Source organism: Ovis aries, chromosome 4 (genome assembly GCF_016772045.2).
Source record: "Ovis aries strain OAR_USU_Benz2616 breed Rambouillet chromosome 4, ARS-UI_Ramb_v3.0, whole genome shotgun sequence".
NCBI classification, from domain to species: domain Eukaryota; kingdom Metazoa; phylum Chordata; class Mammalia; order Artiodactyla; family Bovidae; genus Ovis; species Ovis aries.
In genome coordinates, this window is record NC_056057.1 from 107,779,558 (window position 1) to 107,798,125 (window position 18,568).

At 40.6% G+C, this 18,568-nt stretch overlaps 1 protein-coding gene across 1 annotated transcript; it reads left to right on the forward strand.

Moving 5' to 3' along the window:
* Positions 1-11,714: 11,714 nt before the first annotated feature.
* TAS2R39 (taste 2 receptor member 39) lies at positions 11,715-16,648 on the forward strand. The gene has a single exon (XM_060415170.1). It carries the CDS (start codon positions 12,497-12,499, stop codon positions 13,541-13,543), a length of 1,047 nt encoding a protein of 348 aa, XP_060271153.1. The 5' UTR covers positions 11,715-12,496; the 3' UTR covers positions 13,544-16,648.
* Positions 16,649-18,568: the final 1,920 nt, after the last annotated feature.

The window sequence follows — 18,568 nt, forward strand, 5'->3', positions numbered from 1 at the left end:
GGAGATCAGCCCTGGGATTTCTTTGGAAGGAATGTTGCTAAAGCTGAAAATCTAGTACTTTGGCCACCTCATGGGAAGAGCTGACTCACTGGAAAAGACTTTGATGCTGGGAGGGATTGGGGGCAGGAGGAGAAGGGGACAACAGAGGATGAGATGGCTGGATGGCATCACTGACTTGATGGACATGAGTCTGCGTGAACTCCGGGAGTTGGTGATGGACAGGGAGGCCTGCCGTGCTGCGATTCATGGGGTCGCAAAGAGTCGGACACAACTGAGCGATTGAACTGAAATGAACAATGTAAAAATTGAGTACCATTTGAACTAATATTAAAATGCATGGGAACATACTAGAAAGTATGTGTGTGTGTGTGTGTGTGTGTGTGTGTGTGTGTGTGTATGTGTACTAAGCTGGAGTGTAGAGAATGAAATAGATAAAGCCTCATCTTGGACTTCCCTGGTGGTACAGTGGATAAGAATCTGCCTGCCAATGTAGGGGACACAGGTTTGATTCCCAGTCCAGGAAGATTCCACATGCCACAGAGCAACTAAAGCCTGTGACCCACAACTACTGAGCCTGTGAGCTGTAACTGCTGAAGCCCAAGCACCTAGAGTCTGTGTTCTCTAACAAGAGAAGCCACCACAGTGAGAAGCCCACACACCCCAGCGAAGAGTAGCCCCTGCTCACCACAACCAGAGAAAGCCCACACACAGCAATGAAGACTCAGGGCCAACAATAAATAAATAAATGCATCTTCCTAATTTGGAAGTAAAAAAAAAAAAATGCCCGAGACTAGGGGTGGGGGTGGGGGAGCAGGGGCGAGGAATCAAGAGGGAGCAGAATAGGTAGTTATTCAGAGGCATGGAGAAAAATATCAAATAAAACAAAGAAAGGAGATGCAAATGGATTCCTCTGAGTAGGGAAAATGAGGTGGTAACAGAAAGCAGTTTTTTCCTAAATAAAACCCCATATAGAAATATGACTTTAAATGTTGCATACACTGAAAAAACACTATAAACACTAAACTAAAAATATGTGACCTAGTTGCATTATTTTTTGCTGTCAAGGTAACTGTTTACAAGATCACTATCTGAGGTTAGCTGTACCAGGAACAAAGAGGGGTGATTTATGCACACACATACTAGACATTAATCGCAGCCTCATCCGACCAGGTTCATCTTGCCAACCACTGAAGGCAACATGATTAGTAAACATTCAGGCTGACACAGTCAGAGACATACTTAACATGAAACACACATGCCACTAAGAGGAAATACCTTTGATACCTGTGAAAGCTATAAACATTGATCTTTAGAACATCTTGAGGGTATTGTGTTTCATTTCTGTATCGTGCATGACGGCATAAACTATGTGCTCAAAAATACGTTACTATGTGCATGTTTTACCTATTCAAAACATTCTCAAAGAGGAAATCATAAAGGAAGGTACAAAATATTTAGCAACACATGACAATGGAAGCACTACACATGAAATTATACAGGGTTCGTGTAACCTGGTACTTAGCAGTAAATGTATACACTTCTTTATTAAAAAAAAAAATAAGAGAAACTGGAAATGAGTTTGTTAGGTGCTCAACTCATGAAACTTTAAAAAGTTGACAAAGTAAAACTAAAGGATGGTGAAAATTATATTAAAGATAATTGGAAAAATTAATTCAACAGGAACCAAAGAAACAATGGAGGATAAACAAAACCCAGAACTGAATCTTCAGGGTGAGGATGGGAAATCTAGTTAAACAAGCAAATCTCTAAATAGAAAGCAGTGAGAAAAGACACAGGCAATATTAGAAAGACAATAGCATGTAATAAATATGGATATAGTAGAGATTTACTACGTGAGGATTACCAAATATTCAAGGAAAAAAAAATCCTTATTTTAAATAAACAATTTCAGAGACTAAAATAAGAGAAAGCTATCCAACTCATTTTATGGAATAATTAAATCCTAAGTAATGACAGTACAAGAAAAGAACATCACAAATAAGTCTAAGGTATACAAATGCAAAAATCTAAATAGAATATTAATGAATTGAATTCATCAGTATATTTTTAAATATATTATGATTCTAGCAGACATGGCTGGCTTTTTCTCAATATTCATTTTCCTTTATCCAATGTAAAAAGATTTTCAACCAGTTACACAACTACCTAGAAACAGATTGCATTTCCAAGCCTCCCTTGCAGATAAATGTTGCGGTGTGACTAAAGCCAGCCAGTGGTATGCAAGAGCTGCCACTCTGTAGTGTGTGGGAGTCTTACTTTAGAGGTAACATTTTTTGTCTCTTCCTCTTTGCCCTTCTTCCACACTACTGCCCTAACTGCAGAGGCCATGACCTTGAATCTGAGGAGCAATGACCTGAAAGAAGTACTGTGTCTGAGGACTTGTTGAAGGAGAGTTACTGTCCATCGTGGACCTCTTACCTCCAGATGGAAATATAATAGAGACTAAGAGTCAGACACAATTGAAGCAACTTAGCAGCAGCAGCAGCAAGTTTCTCTTATGGTTTTTCCAGTAGTCATGTATGGATGTGAGAGTTGGACTGTGAAGAAAGCTGAGCGCCGAAGAATTGATGCTTTTGAACTGTGGTGTTGGAAAAGACTCTTGAGAGTCCCTTGGATTGCAAGGAGATCCAACCAGTCCATTCTGAAGGAGATCAGCCCTGGGTGTTCTTTGGAAGGAATGATGCTGAAGCTGAAACTTCAGTACTTAGAGTTAACTCATTGGAAAAGACTCTGATGCTGGGAGGGATTGGGGTCAGGAGGAGAAGGGGACGACGGAGGATGAAATGGCTGGATGGCATCACTGACTCGATGGACGTGAGTCCGAGTGAACTCCGGGAGTTGGTGATCTGGCGTGGTGCGATTCATGGGGTTGCAAAGAGTCAGACATGACTGAGCGACTGAACTGAACTGAAGCTTCTCTTATTTAAGTACTGCTTGCTATTGCTGGCATTATTATGTAAACAATGACTTCAGATGAATTACTCTTAAGAACCGATGCTGCTGCTGTCGTTTCAGTCGTGTCCGACTCTGTGCGACCCCAGAGACGGCAGCCCACCAGGCTCCCTCGTCCCTGGGATTCTCTAGGCAAGAACACTGCAGTGGTTGCCATTTCCTTCTCCAATGCACAAAAGTGAAAAGCAAAAGTGAAGTCGCTCAGTCGTGTCCGACTCTTTGCAACCCCATGGACTGCAGCCTACCAGGCTCCTCCATCCATGGGATTTTCCAGGCAAAAGTACTGGAGTGGGGTGCCACTGCCTTCTCCAGCTCTTAAGAACTGCAAAATGTCAAATATTGGTTTTCGGGGACTTGCCTCATGGTCCAGTGGTTAAGACTGAGGTTCAACCCCTGGTGGGGGAAATAAGATATCCCACATGCCATGGAGCAACCAAGCCCCCAGGCCACAGCTGCTGAAGCCCACGAAGTACAACCAGAGAATCCGTGCACCACAGTGAAAGATTCCCCATGACAAATGAAGACCCTGCACGCCACAGCTAAAACCCAAGGCAGGCAAATAAATAAACTTTTAAGTTGGTTTTTTCCTAGCATATCTGAACCAATTATAAAATACAACTAAATGGCTTTTATCTAGGACAAAATGTTCATGATTCTTTCATTGCTTTTACAAGAAATTTTAAAACAATACATGTAGAAATTAGATATATAAAAATACTGAGTACAGTGGTCATTTCTGAGTCATAGAATCATGAGTCCTTTCCATTTTTTATTTAAAATGTTCTACATTTTTCATACAAAAATCACTATTATCAAAACTGTAATTGATCACATAATATATTTTCATGGAATTCCTATAAATAAACAAGAGTCATAGCACGCACACTGGAGGAAAACAAAAACAAAAACACAGAGCTTGTTACATAATGAAATGGTCATCATGCCATAAGGGAAACAAAAACCTTAACAACAAAATCAACTATGGGGATCTCTTCAGTTTAGTTCAGTTCAGTCCAGTCACTCAGTTGTGTCCAACTCTTTGTGACCCCATGCACTGCAGCACAACAGGGTTCCCTGTCCATCACCAACCCCTGGAGCTTGCTCAGACTCATGTCCATCAAGTTGGTGATGAAATCCAACCATCTCATCCTCTGTCATCCCCTTCTCCTCCTGCCTTCAATCTTTACCAGCATCAGTCATTTCCAATGAGTCAGTTCTTCACATCAGGTGGCCAAAATATTGGAGCTTCAGTTTTAGCATCAGTCCTTCTAATGAATATTCAGGACTGGTTTCCTTTAGAATTGATTCCCTTGAGCTCCTTGCAGTACAAGGGACTCTCAAGACTCCTCTCCAACACCACAGTTCAAAAGCATCAATTCTTCAGCACTCAACTTTCTCTATGGTCCACCTCTCACATTCACACATGATTACTGGAAAAACCATAGCATGGACTAGATGGACCTTTGTCAGTAAAGTAATGTCTCTGCTTTTTAATATGCTGTCTAGGTTGGTCATAGCTTTTCTTCCAAGGAGCAAGCATCTTTTCATTTCATGGCTGCAGTCATTATCTGCAGTGATTTTGGAGCCCAAGAAAATTAAGCCTGTCACTGTCTCCATTGCTTCCCCATCTATTTGCTACGAAGTGATAGGACCCAATGCCATGACCTTAGTTTTCTGAATGTTGAGTTTTAAGCCAGCTTTTTCACTCTCCTCCTTTACTTTCATCAAGAGGCTCTTTAGCTCTTAGCTTTCTGCCATAAGGGTGGTGTCATCTGCCTATTTGAGGTTATTGATATTTCTCCCTGTCATCTTGATTTCAGCTTGTGCTTCATCCAGCCCAGCATTTTGCATGATGTACTCTGCATATAAGTTAAATAAGCAAAGTGACAATATACAGCCTTGATGTACTCCTTTCCCAATTTGGAACCAGTCTGTTGTTCCATGTCCAGTTTTAACTGTTGCTTCTTGACCTACATACAGATTTCTTGGGAGGCAGGTAAGGTGGTCTGGTATTCCCTTCTCTCTAAGAATTTTCCACAGTTTGTTGTGATCCACACAGTCTAAGGCTTTAGCATAGTCAATGAAGCAGAAGGAGATGTTCTTCTGGAATTCTCTTGCTTTTTCTATGATCCAGCAGATGTTGGCAACTTGATCTCTGGTTCCTCTGCCTTTTCTAAATCCAGGTTGAACATCTGGAAGTTCTCAATTCATGTACTGTTAAAGCCTAGCTTGGAGAATTTTGAGCATCGTATAGAGTGCAATAAATGTGAAATCTAAACTCCTATTATCTTACAATTATCAGTCTAAATTATCATTTGCCTCTGGATTTATAATGATACAAATATAAAAAAAGAAAGAAAGAATGGGCAACTTCCTGGCCACCCAGTGGTTAAGACTCTATGCTTCCACTGCAGAGGTCATGGGTTCTATCCCTGGTCCCTGGTTGGGGAACTAACATTCCACATGCCGTGCTGTGCAGCCACAAAAAAAAAAAAAAAAAAAAAATGAAAGAAGAGAACGTTTCTCTGCTTTTTACTTCAGTCCAAAAAGCAGCTGAAAGATATGGCAGTTTCTGTGGCCGGAAGCAGAAACCACAGGAAGAAAATGCCCCTTTGAAATGCTATGGTGGTTACTGCTGAAAAGCATCAGAACCTCCACTCACAGCAAAATAGTTCTGAAAAACTTCCAGAAATTTGGAAGATTCACACTATCCAATTTCAAAACTTTTTATAAAGTTATAAAATGTATTCTAATTGATACAGGGTGTTATTTACAAAAGGATAAGCACATAGATCCACAGAATGGAAGAAATGGTTGAGAAGTAGACCCACACAAATACAGACAACTGATTCTGGACTAGGGTGCCAAGGCAATTCAATGAAGAAAGAACACTTATGTCAACAAATGGTTCTGGAACAGTTGGCTATCTATGCGCAAAAAGCAAAACGAAAACCTCCACACATTCTCCACGTTCTATACAACAGTTCAGTCAAAATAGATCATCAATGTAAACATAAAAGGTAAAATTATAAAACTTCTCAAAGAAAGCAAAGGAGAAAACCTTTGTGGCCTTGTGTCTAGCAAAGAGTTATTCAACATAACAACAAAAGCATAATTCATTGTATAAAAATTAATAAATTGAAACTTATCAAAATGTAAAACTTTCATTCTGTGAAAGACATTATTAAGAGAATGAAAAACTAAACCATGGACTGAGGAAAAATATTTGCAAAGCACATAGGTGATAGAGAGCTTATAACCAGAATACATAAAGAATTTCTAAAATTCAGCTGTGAGCAACCAACTCAATTTTTTTTAATAGGCAAAAATCTGTGAACACTTGACTGAAGAAGGTATACATGTGTCCAATTAGTGTATGGACAGATGTTCAACATCACTAGTCATTAGGGAAGTGCCAATTAAAATCATGAGGAAATAAATACTACTACACGTTGGGTTGCCATTCCCTTCTCCAGGGGATCTTCTCAACCCAGGGATTGAAGCTGGGTCTCCCAAATTGCAGGCAGATTCTTTACCATCTGAGCTACCAGGGAAGCCCAAGTAATTTACCCAAGTGAAATATACATGTATATAAGTGAATGTTGATAGCAGGCTTATCAGTTAGCATTGCCAGAAACTGTGCCTCAGATGTCCTTCAACAGAGAAAATATTTAATAGATAAACAAACTGGTTTATCCAAACCATGAAATACTACTCAACAATAAATGTGGCTCAACTATCAATTCACATAGCAGCATGGTTAAATCTTAAATACATTTCACTAAGCAAAAGAAGTCAGACTCAAAAAGCTATATAATGTATAAATTTAATTATATGCCATCTAAGAAGAGTAAAATATTGGGACAAAAAAGGTAGTGGTTGCTAGAGACTTGGGGATTGGGTTGGGTGAACAGATTAGACAACTCCAGGCTAACCACGAGAAAACGTGAAAAAAATCCAAATTGAGAAATACTCTACAAAATACATGACCAGCATTCTTCAAAATGGTCATGGTCATAAAAAGAAAAAGTGAAAGACCAAGAATCTATTACTACAGCCTGGAGGAGACTGAAGAAACAGAATGACCAAAGGCAACACAGCACTCTAAATTAGAGCTTGGAGCAAGACATTAGTCGAAAACTGGAAAAATCCAAATCAAGCCGACAATTTAGCCAACAGTACTGTAATTAAGCGAATTTCATAGTTTTGATCACTGTACCATGGTTATTTATATAAGATGTGAGCATTTGGGAAGCTGGATGAAAGGTATATGGGAATTCTCTGGACCATCTTTATAAGCCATCTCGACATCAAAAACTACTTCAAAATAATAAGTAAAACAGATAGCTAATGGGAAGTTACTATAAAACATGAGGAGCTCAAGCTGGTGCTCTGTGATAACCTAGAGGGGTGAGATGGGGTGGGAGGTGGGAGGGAGGTACAGGAAGGAGGGGACATATGTATACCTATGGCTGACTCATCTTGCTGTATGGCAGAAACCAATCCAGTATTGTAATTGTCCTCCAATTAAAAATAAATTTTAAAATATAATAAGTAAAAAATATAACCAAATAAACTGGACCTTTTAAAGCCATTCTTTAAAGAGACCTAATGGTTCAGTTTTCTCCATCAGATTTCCATGGCTAGAAATACACTTGAATATATCAGAATATATTTAGCAAACTGGATGTCCATCTAGATAGTGGTCCACCAGTACTACTTTAAAAGATCACCTCTTCACCTAGAAAGGTCACTTCACCCCACTTCAGACTACCCCTGGGAATTCCCATCAGCAATATTCCTGAGACTTCCCTGGACGTCTGGTGGTTAAGACTCAGCACTTCCACTGCAGGAGGTGTGGGCCCGCTCTCTGGTGAGGGAACTAAGATCCTGCAGGCTGCATGGTGCAACCAAAAGAAAATGTATTCTTTCCGTTGCAGGAATCAACGCTGCCAGAAGGCAAGGCAAACACAGCCTCTTCTACAATGCCTTTGATGACTGCAGCAACATGAATGCAACTAGAGATCATACTAAGTGAAGCAAATCAAAAAGAGAAAGACATAGACCATATGATACCACTGATATATGGAATCCACAATATGGCATAAGTGAACCTATCTACAAGACAGAAACAGACTCACAGACAGAACAGACTTGTGGTTGCCAAGAGGAAGGGAGTCGGGGAGCAAAGGAGTGGGAGCGTGGCATTAGCAGATGTGAGCTATTATATATAGGATGGATAAACATGGCCTACTGTACAGCACAGGGAACTATGTTCAATATCCTGTGATAAACCATAATGGAGAGGATATTAAAAAAAAAAAAGAGAACGTCTGTACATCCATATGGAGAAGGCAATGGCACCCCACTCCAGTACTCTTGCCTGGAAAATGCCATGGACAGAGGAGCCTGGTTGGCTGCAGTCCATGGGGTCGCAAAGAGTCGGACACGACTGAGCGACTTCACTTTGACTTTTCACTTTTGTGCATTGGAGAAGGAAATGGCAACCCACTCCAGTGTTCTTGCCTAGAGAATCCCAGGGATGGGGGAGCCTGGTGGGCTGCCATCTATGGGGTTGCACAGAGTCAGACACGACTGAAGCAACTTAGCAGCCGTACATCCATAACTGAGTCACTTTATTGTGTAGCATAGATTGGCACAACTTTGTAAATCAGCTATGCTTCAATTTTAAAAATTAAATTAAAAATGCCTTTGATGGTGTGCATGGTCCCTGCTCCTGCCCACTACCTCTCCGCAGGACCCAACACTGTGAAACCCAGCCCCCACGCTGAGGTCACTCCAGTCTTATGTCCTTCTTTTGTCCTCTCTGTCTCCCACCAGCACTTCTCTCACAGAACCACAAAGAACTGCTGTGTTTTTCACTCAGTCTCACTGTTCCTGTTCCCACACTTGATTTGGGAATCAGATCTCCAAGAGTTCAAGACTTAACAGGTGGTAGAACTGTCATTTCTCTGCCTGTCTTTGAGTATCAAGAACTTCCCTGAAATTCAGAACTCACTAGTCTGGTCATTCATTCACCAGCAAGTATCCATGTACTGGGAGGTCAGGCTCTATGTTAGGAGCCAGGAATGAGATATAGTTGTTTAAAAAAAAAAACAATCCCCAAATGGAGTCACCTATGCTAGGTCCTATACCAGCAAACTGAGACTTTAGGTAATAAGTCCGCCTCTCTCAGGAATGTGACCTTTAACCAATCAATCAGCACTAGTGAGGTAACCTACCTGATAGATTCCCCACCTTCCATCAAAAGAAAGGTGACCTTATCTGAAACACGCCACTCTTAGACAGAAACTTCCTTTTTTTGGCCCCTCTGCCTATAAAATTCTTCCATTTTGTACAGCTTCTCTGAGCTTCTTTCTACTTGCTGCCTGATTCATAAATCACTGAGAAGAGCCAATTCCATTTCCAAATTTACTCAGTTTGAATCTTATTTTTTTAATACAGTAATGAGCAAAACAAATTATAAGAGTGGCATCAAACTCTTCAGAGAGTGTTTTCCATTATCCCTCATGCTCTCAGAAGCCTGGGTCAGCAGAAGAGGAAGAAAGTCCGTGACAAGAAAAAGTTTCTTGAAAACCAAATAGGAGGTCCCAAGATGCTACAGACCTACTTATACAAGTGGATGGAAACAAGCAGGGTAGCAGTTGTTTATGACATGGTATTCAAGGGAAGCATTTAGAGTTCAGAAATAGAGATTTAAAGATACAATGGTTAAATTCATAACAACTTGCCTAAAACTATTAATCAGGGCAGAAAACTTTCTGAAATTTTCTGCCTTGTTTTAAAAAGTCCTGGACTTCCTTGATGGTACAGTGAGTAAGCTGGAGGAGGAAATGGCAACCCACTCCAGTATTCTTGCCTGGAGAATCCCATAGAGGAGCTTGGCAGGCTATAGTCCATGGGGTCACAAGAGTCGGAAATGACTTAGCTACTAAACCAACACCAACACCACCACCACCACAGTGGATAAGAATATGTCTGCCACTGCAAAAGACACAGTTTCAAGTCTTGATCGGGGAAGATCCCACATGCTGCAGAGAACCTCAGCCCATGTGCTGCAGCTACTGAAGCCCATGTGCCCAGAACCTGTGCTGCACAACAAGAGAAGCCACTGCAAAGAGAAGCCCAGGCACTGCAACTAGAAAACACCACCCCCTCCTCAACTAGAGAAAACCTGTGCACAGCGACAAAGTCGCAGAACAAGCAAAAATTAAAACTACAAGTAAAGAAAGAAGTCCTGAGCAAAGGGAAAACTAAATATGATGAACATTTTCAGAGACATCTCACCCATCAACCTTCTCTTTACTGGAATTACTTTACTATTGTAGAGTTAGGTACACTCATAAAAGTTCACTGATTCCGAGTTTAGAAGTCCATTTTATCATCCTGTGTACTGCACTCACATTTTAAAATCAGAAACAACCTCCCCGAGATAAAACTGATTCTTTTCTTCACTTCTTTTGGTTTTAATATTCCAAAAACAGATTACATGACTTGGGGTGCTGTTTTCACCCCATGGTGATTTGCCTACCTTGTAAAGGAACAAGGAACTCTTCCTTCAACCCTCATTTTCCTAGTGATTTGTTTAAGATGAAAGGTAAACATGTGTTTGTGTGTGCACAAGTGTGTGTGTGCAACCATTTGTATATAAATAGATTTATTGTCTCTCAAGTCATTTATTGTGTAAAAACACTGGCCTCTGTAAAGAAACCGTCTCTCAAAATCAGTGTCTTCTGGCTTTATTATTCTAATATGGTGATTTATAATAAGAAATACACCGGTCTTTATCCCCTTTTCTGGCACAGAATTCCTACAACCCTTGGAATTTCCGAAGTGAGAAGATCAACAAAAATGTCTCTTGTTGGGACTTCCCTGGTGGTCCAATGGCTAAGACTCCGTGCTCCCAGTGTAGGGCGCCCAGGATTGATCCCTGGTCAGAGAACTAGAATTCACACACTGCAACTAAAAAGAGATCCCATCCCGTATGCTGCAACAAAGAAGACCCTAATGCCCGAATGCCACAACAAAGACCCAGCACAGCCAAATAAATCAAAATATTTTTTAAAAACAGTCTTTTGCCATGTTACAGGGTGACTTTTGGAACATACCCCAAGAATGGGCACTGATTGCCAGGGGAATGAACTGTGAATACAAGGTTGGAAATTTCGGTCCCAATCTCTGGTTTCCAGGACAGGGAGAGAGGCTGGATGCTGAACCAATCACCAGTGGTCAATGATCTCATCACTTGTGCCTAGGCAACGAACCTCCCATAACACCCCAAAATGACAGGGTTCAAAGAGCTTTCAAGTTAGTAAACATACGAGGTGTGGGGGTGTGGCACTCCAAAGAGGGCATGGAACTTCCGTGCCCCGGGTCCTCAAACTCACTGTTTGTGTCTCTTCCATCTGGATGTTCATCTATCATCATATCCTTTTATAATAAATTGGTAAATGTAAATAAGCTGTTTTCTTGAGTTCTGTAAGCCACTTCAACAACTGAACCCCAAAAGGGGGCCATAACTCAACTTAGAACCAATAGGACACAAGTATGGGTGACAACCTGGGCTTGGGACGGGCATCTGAAGTGAGGACAGTCTTCTGGGACTGAGCCCGTAACCTGTGGATCTGACGTTATCTCCAGGTAGAGTGAGTCAGAACTGAGTTAAACTGTAGGACACCCAGCTGGTGTTGCAGAACTGTTTACTATGGGGGGGGGGGATGGGGAACACACATGTGTAGTGACCAGAAGTGTCCAAAGTGTTCTGAGTAGTTAAAAAATAAATAAACCGACTCACAGGTGTGGTTTTTTTCAACTCAGTTATTCTTTCCTTAGGTAGTGAGGCTACCACAAAAGAACTTTAGGATGAAACGTCACAGTTAAGCCAACCCTGCATCTAGCCTTTGGTGCACACAGAAGGATCCACACGTGTAGGCAGTGTAACAGTGGGTAGGAACAGGGTCTCTGGGGCCACGTGACTTGGGTTTGAATCCCAGCTCTCTCTCCTTCTTTCTCTCCCTCTTTGACTTTGGACAAGTTAGTTTCCTGACCTGCAAAATGGAGAAAATAAAAGTACATTCTTCATAGGGCTGTTGTACGGTTCAAATTTCATAATACATGTGAAAGCGTTTGGACAGTGCCTAGCACATAAGAACTATACATAGGGAGAGACAGATATAGATATTTGAAGTTATTATTATTTTCAATCAGTTCTCTGAGGTCACAAGCGAAACAGTTAAACAGGGACTTGGCAAACAGATGGTTGACTTAACTGGAGCTATTAAGAAACACAGCTCTCCATTCTGTGTTAGTGATTTATAAAGGAAAGTCTTCTCAAGTTCTCCCCTGGGCCCCACGATTGAAATCACACACCAGCGCATCCAAAAATATATGGGAGGGGACAGGAAACAAATCCTTCCATCATTTGCAGCTCCAGATTTAGACTTTTAAAATAAACAAATGATGTAGATTTGGAAATGACGCATCAACTGCTTCCTCTTGTGACATGACAAGTGGGAGCTATCACAGACCCGCACATCAAGCGCTAAGGAGCCGTTTTCCTCCAGACATCAAAGAAGAGCAACCACTCAGGATGATCCAAACCTGCAGTTCCTCAGAAAAGGATCTGTCACCATCTCTTGTCACTTTGATGTTAATAATTATCGGCACGGAATGCATCCTTGGTATTCTCGCAAATGGGTTCATTGCAGCGATAAACACAGCTGAATGGATTCACAATAAGGTACTCTCCACCAGTGGCAAGATCTTGCTTTTCCTGGGTGTATCCAGAATAGTTCTACAAAGCTTCATGATGCTAGAACTTACCTTAAGCTCAACATCCCCACAGTTTTATAATGACGACATCACGTATCACACATTCAGAGGATGTTTCATGTTCTTAAATCATTGCAGCCTCTGGTTTGCTGCCTGGCTCAGTGTCTTCTACTTCGTGAAGGTGGCGAATTTCTCCTACCCCCTTTTCCTCAAGCTGAAGTGGAGAATTTCCAGACTGATGCCCTGGCTTCTGCAGCTTTCAGTGTTTGTTTCCTTGGGCCAGAGTGTGCTCTTCTTCCAAAACATCTATACTATGAATTGTAACAATCTTTTTTCTCTCCCCTCCTTCAACTCCACTAAGAAAAAGTCCTTCTCGGAGGCCACTGTGATCAACCTGGTTCTTTTCCTTAACCTGGGGATCTTCATCCCTCTGATCATGTTTATCCTGGCAGCCACCCTGCTGATCATCTCTCTCAAAAGACACATCTTCCACATGAAAAGCAATGCCACTGGCTCCAGAGATCCCAGCACGGAGGCTCACCTGGGGGCCATCAGAGCTATCAGCTACTTTCTCATTCTCTATATTTTCCAAGTACTTGCTCTTTTTCTCTACATGTCCAACTTCTTTGACATCAATAGTCCCTTGAATATTTTGTGCAAAATCATCATGGCTACCTACCCTGTGGCCCATTCCATTCTACTGATTCAGGACAACCCTGGGCTGAAAAGAGCCTGGAAGAGGCTTCAGGCTCAAGTCCACCTTTATTTTAAAAAGTAGTCTCTAAGATTCACACTCAAAGCACCTGCCCCAACCAGCTCTGCCTTTTCCTCAACTAGACCACTCTCTTCCTACCTTCTTTCTTCCCCAGACCTGATCTGATCCTTTCACTTGGTGTGTTTTTGGTATTGGAGGTGGATCTTCATTTCTCTCTTTTGCTTCAAGGGCACAATCTTAGTGATGCTTGACAAATTCTTCACCCGAGTCTTCCATTTCTACCCCACCCTCTTTATCTGAAGCAGTGAGTGTGGACACTGGCCACACATCAGAATCTCTAGAGGAAATTGTTTTTTAATACCAGTGTCCAGGCTGGCCCCAAATCAATGAAGTCAAGATTTCCGGGGCTGGAACTTGGACAATTTGTTCAGTTCTCCAGGTGATTCTGAGGAGCCTGAGTTGATGCAGCCACCAAAATATAGCAAGGCTTTATAACTTGAACTTCTGGCAACTTCTCTCCTTCCCCGTCCACATGTCTTTTAAACAGATTCAGATTATTCAGGAAGCTTTCTGAGTAACACCTGGAAATGCATTTTATCTCCATCCTCTAAAAACATAATCTGAGTAACTTGGAATATTTATCAAAATTAATGAACTGTGGTGTTGGAGAAGACTCTTGAGAGTCCCTTGGACTGCAAGGAGATCAAACCAGTCAATCCTAAAGGAAATCAGTCCTGAATATTCATTGGAAGCACTGATCCTGAAGCTGAAGCTCCAATACTTTGGCCACCTGATGTGAAGAACTGACTCATTTGAAAAGACCCTGATGTTAGGAAAGACTGAAGGCAGGAGGAGAAGGGGATTACAGAGGATGAGATGGTTGGATGGCATCACCAGCTTGACGGACATGAGTTTGAGCAAGCTCCAGGAATTGGTGATGGACAAGGGAGCCTAGTATGCTGCAGTCTATGGGGTTGCAGAGTCAGATACAACTGAGTGACTAAACTGAACTGAACTGAACTGAATCAGAATTAATAATACAAAAAATACCTTTCAGGGCTGCCCTGGTAGCTCAGTGGTAAAAATTCTGCCTGCCAATGCAGGAGACCCAGATTCAATCCCTGGGTTGAGAAGATCCCCCAGAGAAGGAAATGGCAACCCACTCCAGTATTTTTGCCTGGGAAATCCCATAGACAGGAGCCTGGCAGACTATAGTCCATGTGGTCACAAAAGAGACACAACTTAGCAATTAAACAACAAAATACCTTTCAACCTAAAAATTATTGTCTAAGAACTTTCCCCAAAGATTTGGTCATGTACATACCAGTGAAGAAATATTTGCAGGAAGATTATCACTGTAGGACTATTCATCAATGAGAAAAATCATACCTCTGAAAAGGATACGCCTGCATTTTTAAAATGAGACAGATGACTGTGTCATGAAATGAAAATATCACCAATATATCGTTAAGTTCAAAATGCAAGCAGATATTTTATGATTTCATTTATGTGTTTTAATGGAATATAATGCTTCCTGTATATCTATGTATATATAATGTTTCTAGAAGGATGTACCAAAAATGATTTAACATACTATTCCTGAATAGTGACATCAGGTGTCTGGGGATAATGAAATATTTGCACTCAATTTTAACCTTTTTCCATTGTTTGAACTACTTAGAACTTGTATGCACTAATTTTAAAATTATAAGTTTATGTTGCTTCTTTAATTTCAAGGGCTAATTTCAAGGATAAAGAATCCGCCTGCAAAGTTCAATTCCTCAGTTCAATTCTTGGGTCAAGATGATCTGCTGAAGAAGGGATAGGCTACCCGCTCCAGTATTCTTGGGTTTCCCTGGTGACTCAGCTGGTAAAGAATCCACCTGCAATGTGGGAGACCTGGGTTCAATCCCTGGGCTGGAAAGATTCCCCTGGAGAAGGGAACAGCTATCCACTCCAGTATTTTGGCCTGGAGAATTCCATGGACTATATAGTCCAAGGGGTCACATAGTCGGACAGGACTAAGTGACTTTCACTTTCACTTTAATTACAAAGAGAACTAGGTAAGGGAGAAGCGTTATTTGGGAAAGAACTATGTATCTTAATTAGTTAATTGAACCTCTGTTTATTTTTATTAAAAACACAGACCTCAATAATGATAAACTAAAAATCTCCACTCCTATCACTCCCTCCTATTCTTCATTTTATTAGCTCAAGGGCTCCTATGGAGAGTCACCAGCTTTCAATCCACAGACATGGCTAGGTTCTCTGTCCTTCTATTGGCACCCCCCTTCACTTTCCTTCATATCAGTTTGGATTACTGGCTAATCATACCCACACCCTTAAAAATGTTTTCAGTATTTACAGGTGAAGTGAAATGATATCTGAGATTTGCTTTGAGATAATTTAGCAGAGGATAAAGGAGTAAAGAGGCTGTTAAGTTTTTTCAAACAAGGAGGGCACCATGGTGAGGTACATGGTGGTTTTTTATACTAGTCTATTTCAGGGGGTGTTTGAAATCTTCCCTAATATTCTTATATAAATGAATTATAAAACCTTATTACACACTTTTAATTTCCTGGCCCCTGTTTGCCATCATGAGTCTTCATCCCCATCATGTGGAACAATCGCACATCTAGGTGAACCTGACTGTTTAACACCCCACATTTACTTCTGAGCAGCCTGGGATTGCTTTAGATATCACCGGATAAAGTTACGTTTCTATAGATTCATGCTCTTCGGCGTCACATGAGTAACATCATTGGGCATTTCCATTTGTAGTTCCCTAAAGCTCAACATTCAGAAAACAAACATCATGGCATCTGGTCCCATCACTTCATGGGAAATAGATGGGAAACAGTAGAAACAGTGTCAGACTCTATTTTGGGGGGCTCCAAAATCACTGCAGATGGTGACTGCAGCCATGAAATTAAAAGACGCTTACTCCTTGGAAGAAAAGTTATGACCAACCTAGATAGCTTATTCAGAAGCAGAGACATTACTTTGCCAACAAAGGTCCATCTAGTCAAGGCTATGGTTTTTCCCGTGGTCATGTATGGATGTGAGAGTTGGACTGTGAAGAAAGCTGAGAGCCGAAGAATTGATGCTTTTGAACTGTGGTGTTGGAGAAGACTCTTGAGAGTCCCTTGGACTGCAAGGAGATCCAATCAGTCCATTCCAAAAGAGATCAACCCTGGGATTTCTTTGGAGGGAATGATGCTAAAGCTGAAACTCCAGTACCTTGGCCACCTCATGCGAAGAGTTGACTCATTGGAAAAGACCCTGATGTTTGGAGGGATTGGGGGCAGGAGGAGAAGGGGACAACAGAGGATGAGATGGCTGGATGGCATCACTGACTCGATGGACATGGGTCTGAGTGAACTCTGGGATTTGGTGATGTACAGGGAGGCCTGGCGTGCTGCGATTCATGGGGTTGCAAAGAGTCGGACACAACTGAGCGACTGAAATGAAAGAGGTCTCCATTAACTATTCACAGTGATTAGCTCATTTCGTTTCCTTAGTCCTGAACATCCAGTCTGCCATCTCTGTGTCTTATTTTCATCTGATAAAGTTGCATTTACATTTTTTTTTGATAGAAGGAAGTCATTAGGAAGTCATTCCTTCACCTTCCCCTTAGCAAATCTATAGAAGTACAAATTTTCTCCTGCATTCCTAATGTTTCAATAGAAAGAATGTCCCTTTGTGAACTTAGATACAGAGAACAAATTGGTGGTTGCATGAAATGGGGAAGGTAGGGTGAGAAAAATGGGTGAACTGGAGTTTTTTTAAGTTTAAATAAAATTTAAAATTATTTAAATAAATAAATCCAGGCAAAAGGAGATATTATAAGCAGATCATAATCACAAATTTGTATGTGGTATTCAAAATTCTAAGAGCTACTTTTTGATGTCCAATTTCAAAATATGCATGTTGAACACATGAGTACATTTCTGTTCAACATATAATTAGTAGTGAAATTTCACAGTTGGAGAACATGTATATCTTCAGCTTTTACAGACAACACTCCCAAACTGTTTCCCAATTAAGTTCACTGCATTTTCATACACAGTGAACCACTACATAGTACTGGAAGAAATTCAGATAAATTACAAAAATGAAATCTCATAAGCACAGATGCAAAAGAGGATAGATGTTACCGTGCATTTTTAACAATGTAAGCACTACCAAAACTATTCTTTGCAATTCTAAGACAAGATATGTGGGGTGGTTATTGTCTGGAAAGAAGTAAAGGGGGACTTCTGGGTGCTAATACTATGGTAATATTTTGTTTCATGATCTGGGTGCAGTTTACATATTTTTAGTTTGTGAAAATTAATTTTGGGGCACTAATTCTGTGGAAGGACTGATGTTGAAGCTGAAACTCCAATACTTTGGCCACCTGATGTGAAGAGCTGACTCATTAGAAAAGACCCTGATGCTAGGAAAGATTGAAGGCAGGAGGAGAAGGGGATGACAGAGGATGAGATGGTTGGATGGCATCATCGACTCAATGGACATGAGTTTGGGTAAACGCTGAGAGTTGAGATGGATAGGGAGACCTGGAATGCTGTGGTCCATGGGGTTGCAAAGAGTCGGACACAACTGAGCGACTGAACTGAGCTAAATACTATGGTTATATTTTGTTTCATGATCTGAGTGCAAGTTACATATTTTCAGTTGTGAAAATTACTTATTTTTAGTTTGAGTTACAATGCAGCTTCAATAAAGAGTTTAAAAAATTAAGTGGTTGTAAATGCATATGTATATTTGTGTATAAACACTTCAATTAAAAGTTTTTTAAAATCCTAAACAAAAAAATTAAAAAATAAACAGGACAAATGAGATGTGGTAGTGGTAGTAGCAGTAGATCAGTTAGATCAATTAAATCATTAGACCTAGCCATGAAGGGTCTGTGTGAGTAAATAAAATTTTTTTAAAAATAATTTTAAAAATTATAAACCCAAGAATTTAGAAAAATGATTACAAAAATATCTAAGCAAACCAGAAAGAAAGCACAATTTATAAACATAATTCATTAAATGTTCATTTCATGAAAGGTCAAAAGGGGAGGATTATAAATGAATATAA

Bases quoted from the DNA above. Each gene is read 5' to 3' on its own strand.
- TAS2R39 (XM_060415170.1), top strand. From the start codon at position 12,497: ATGACAAGTGGGAGCTATCACAGACCCGCACATCAAGCGCTAAGGAGC.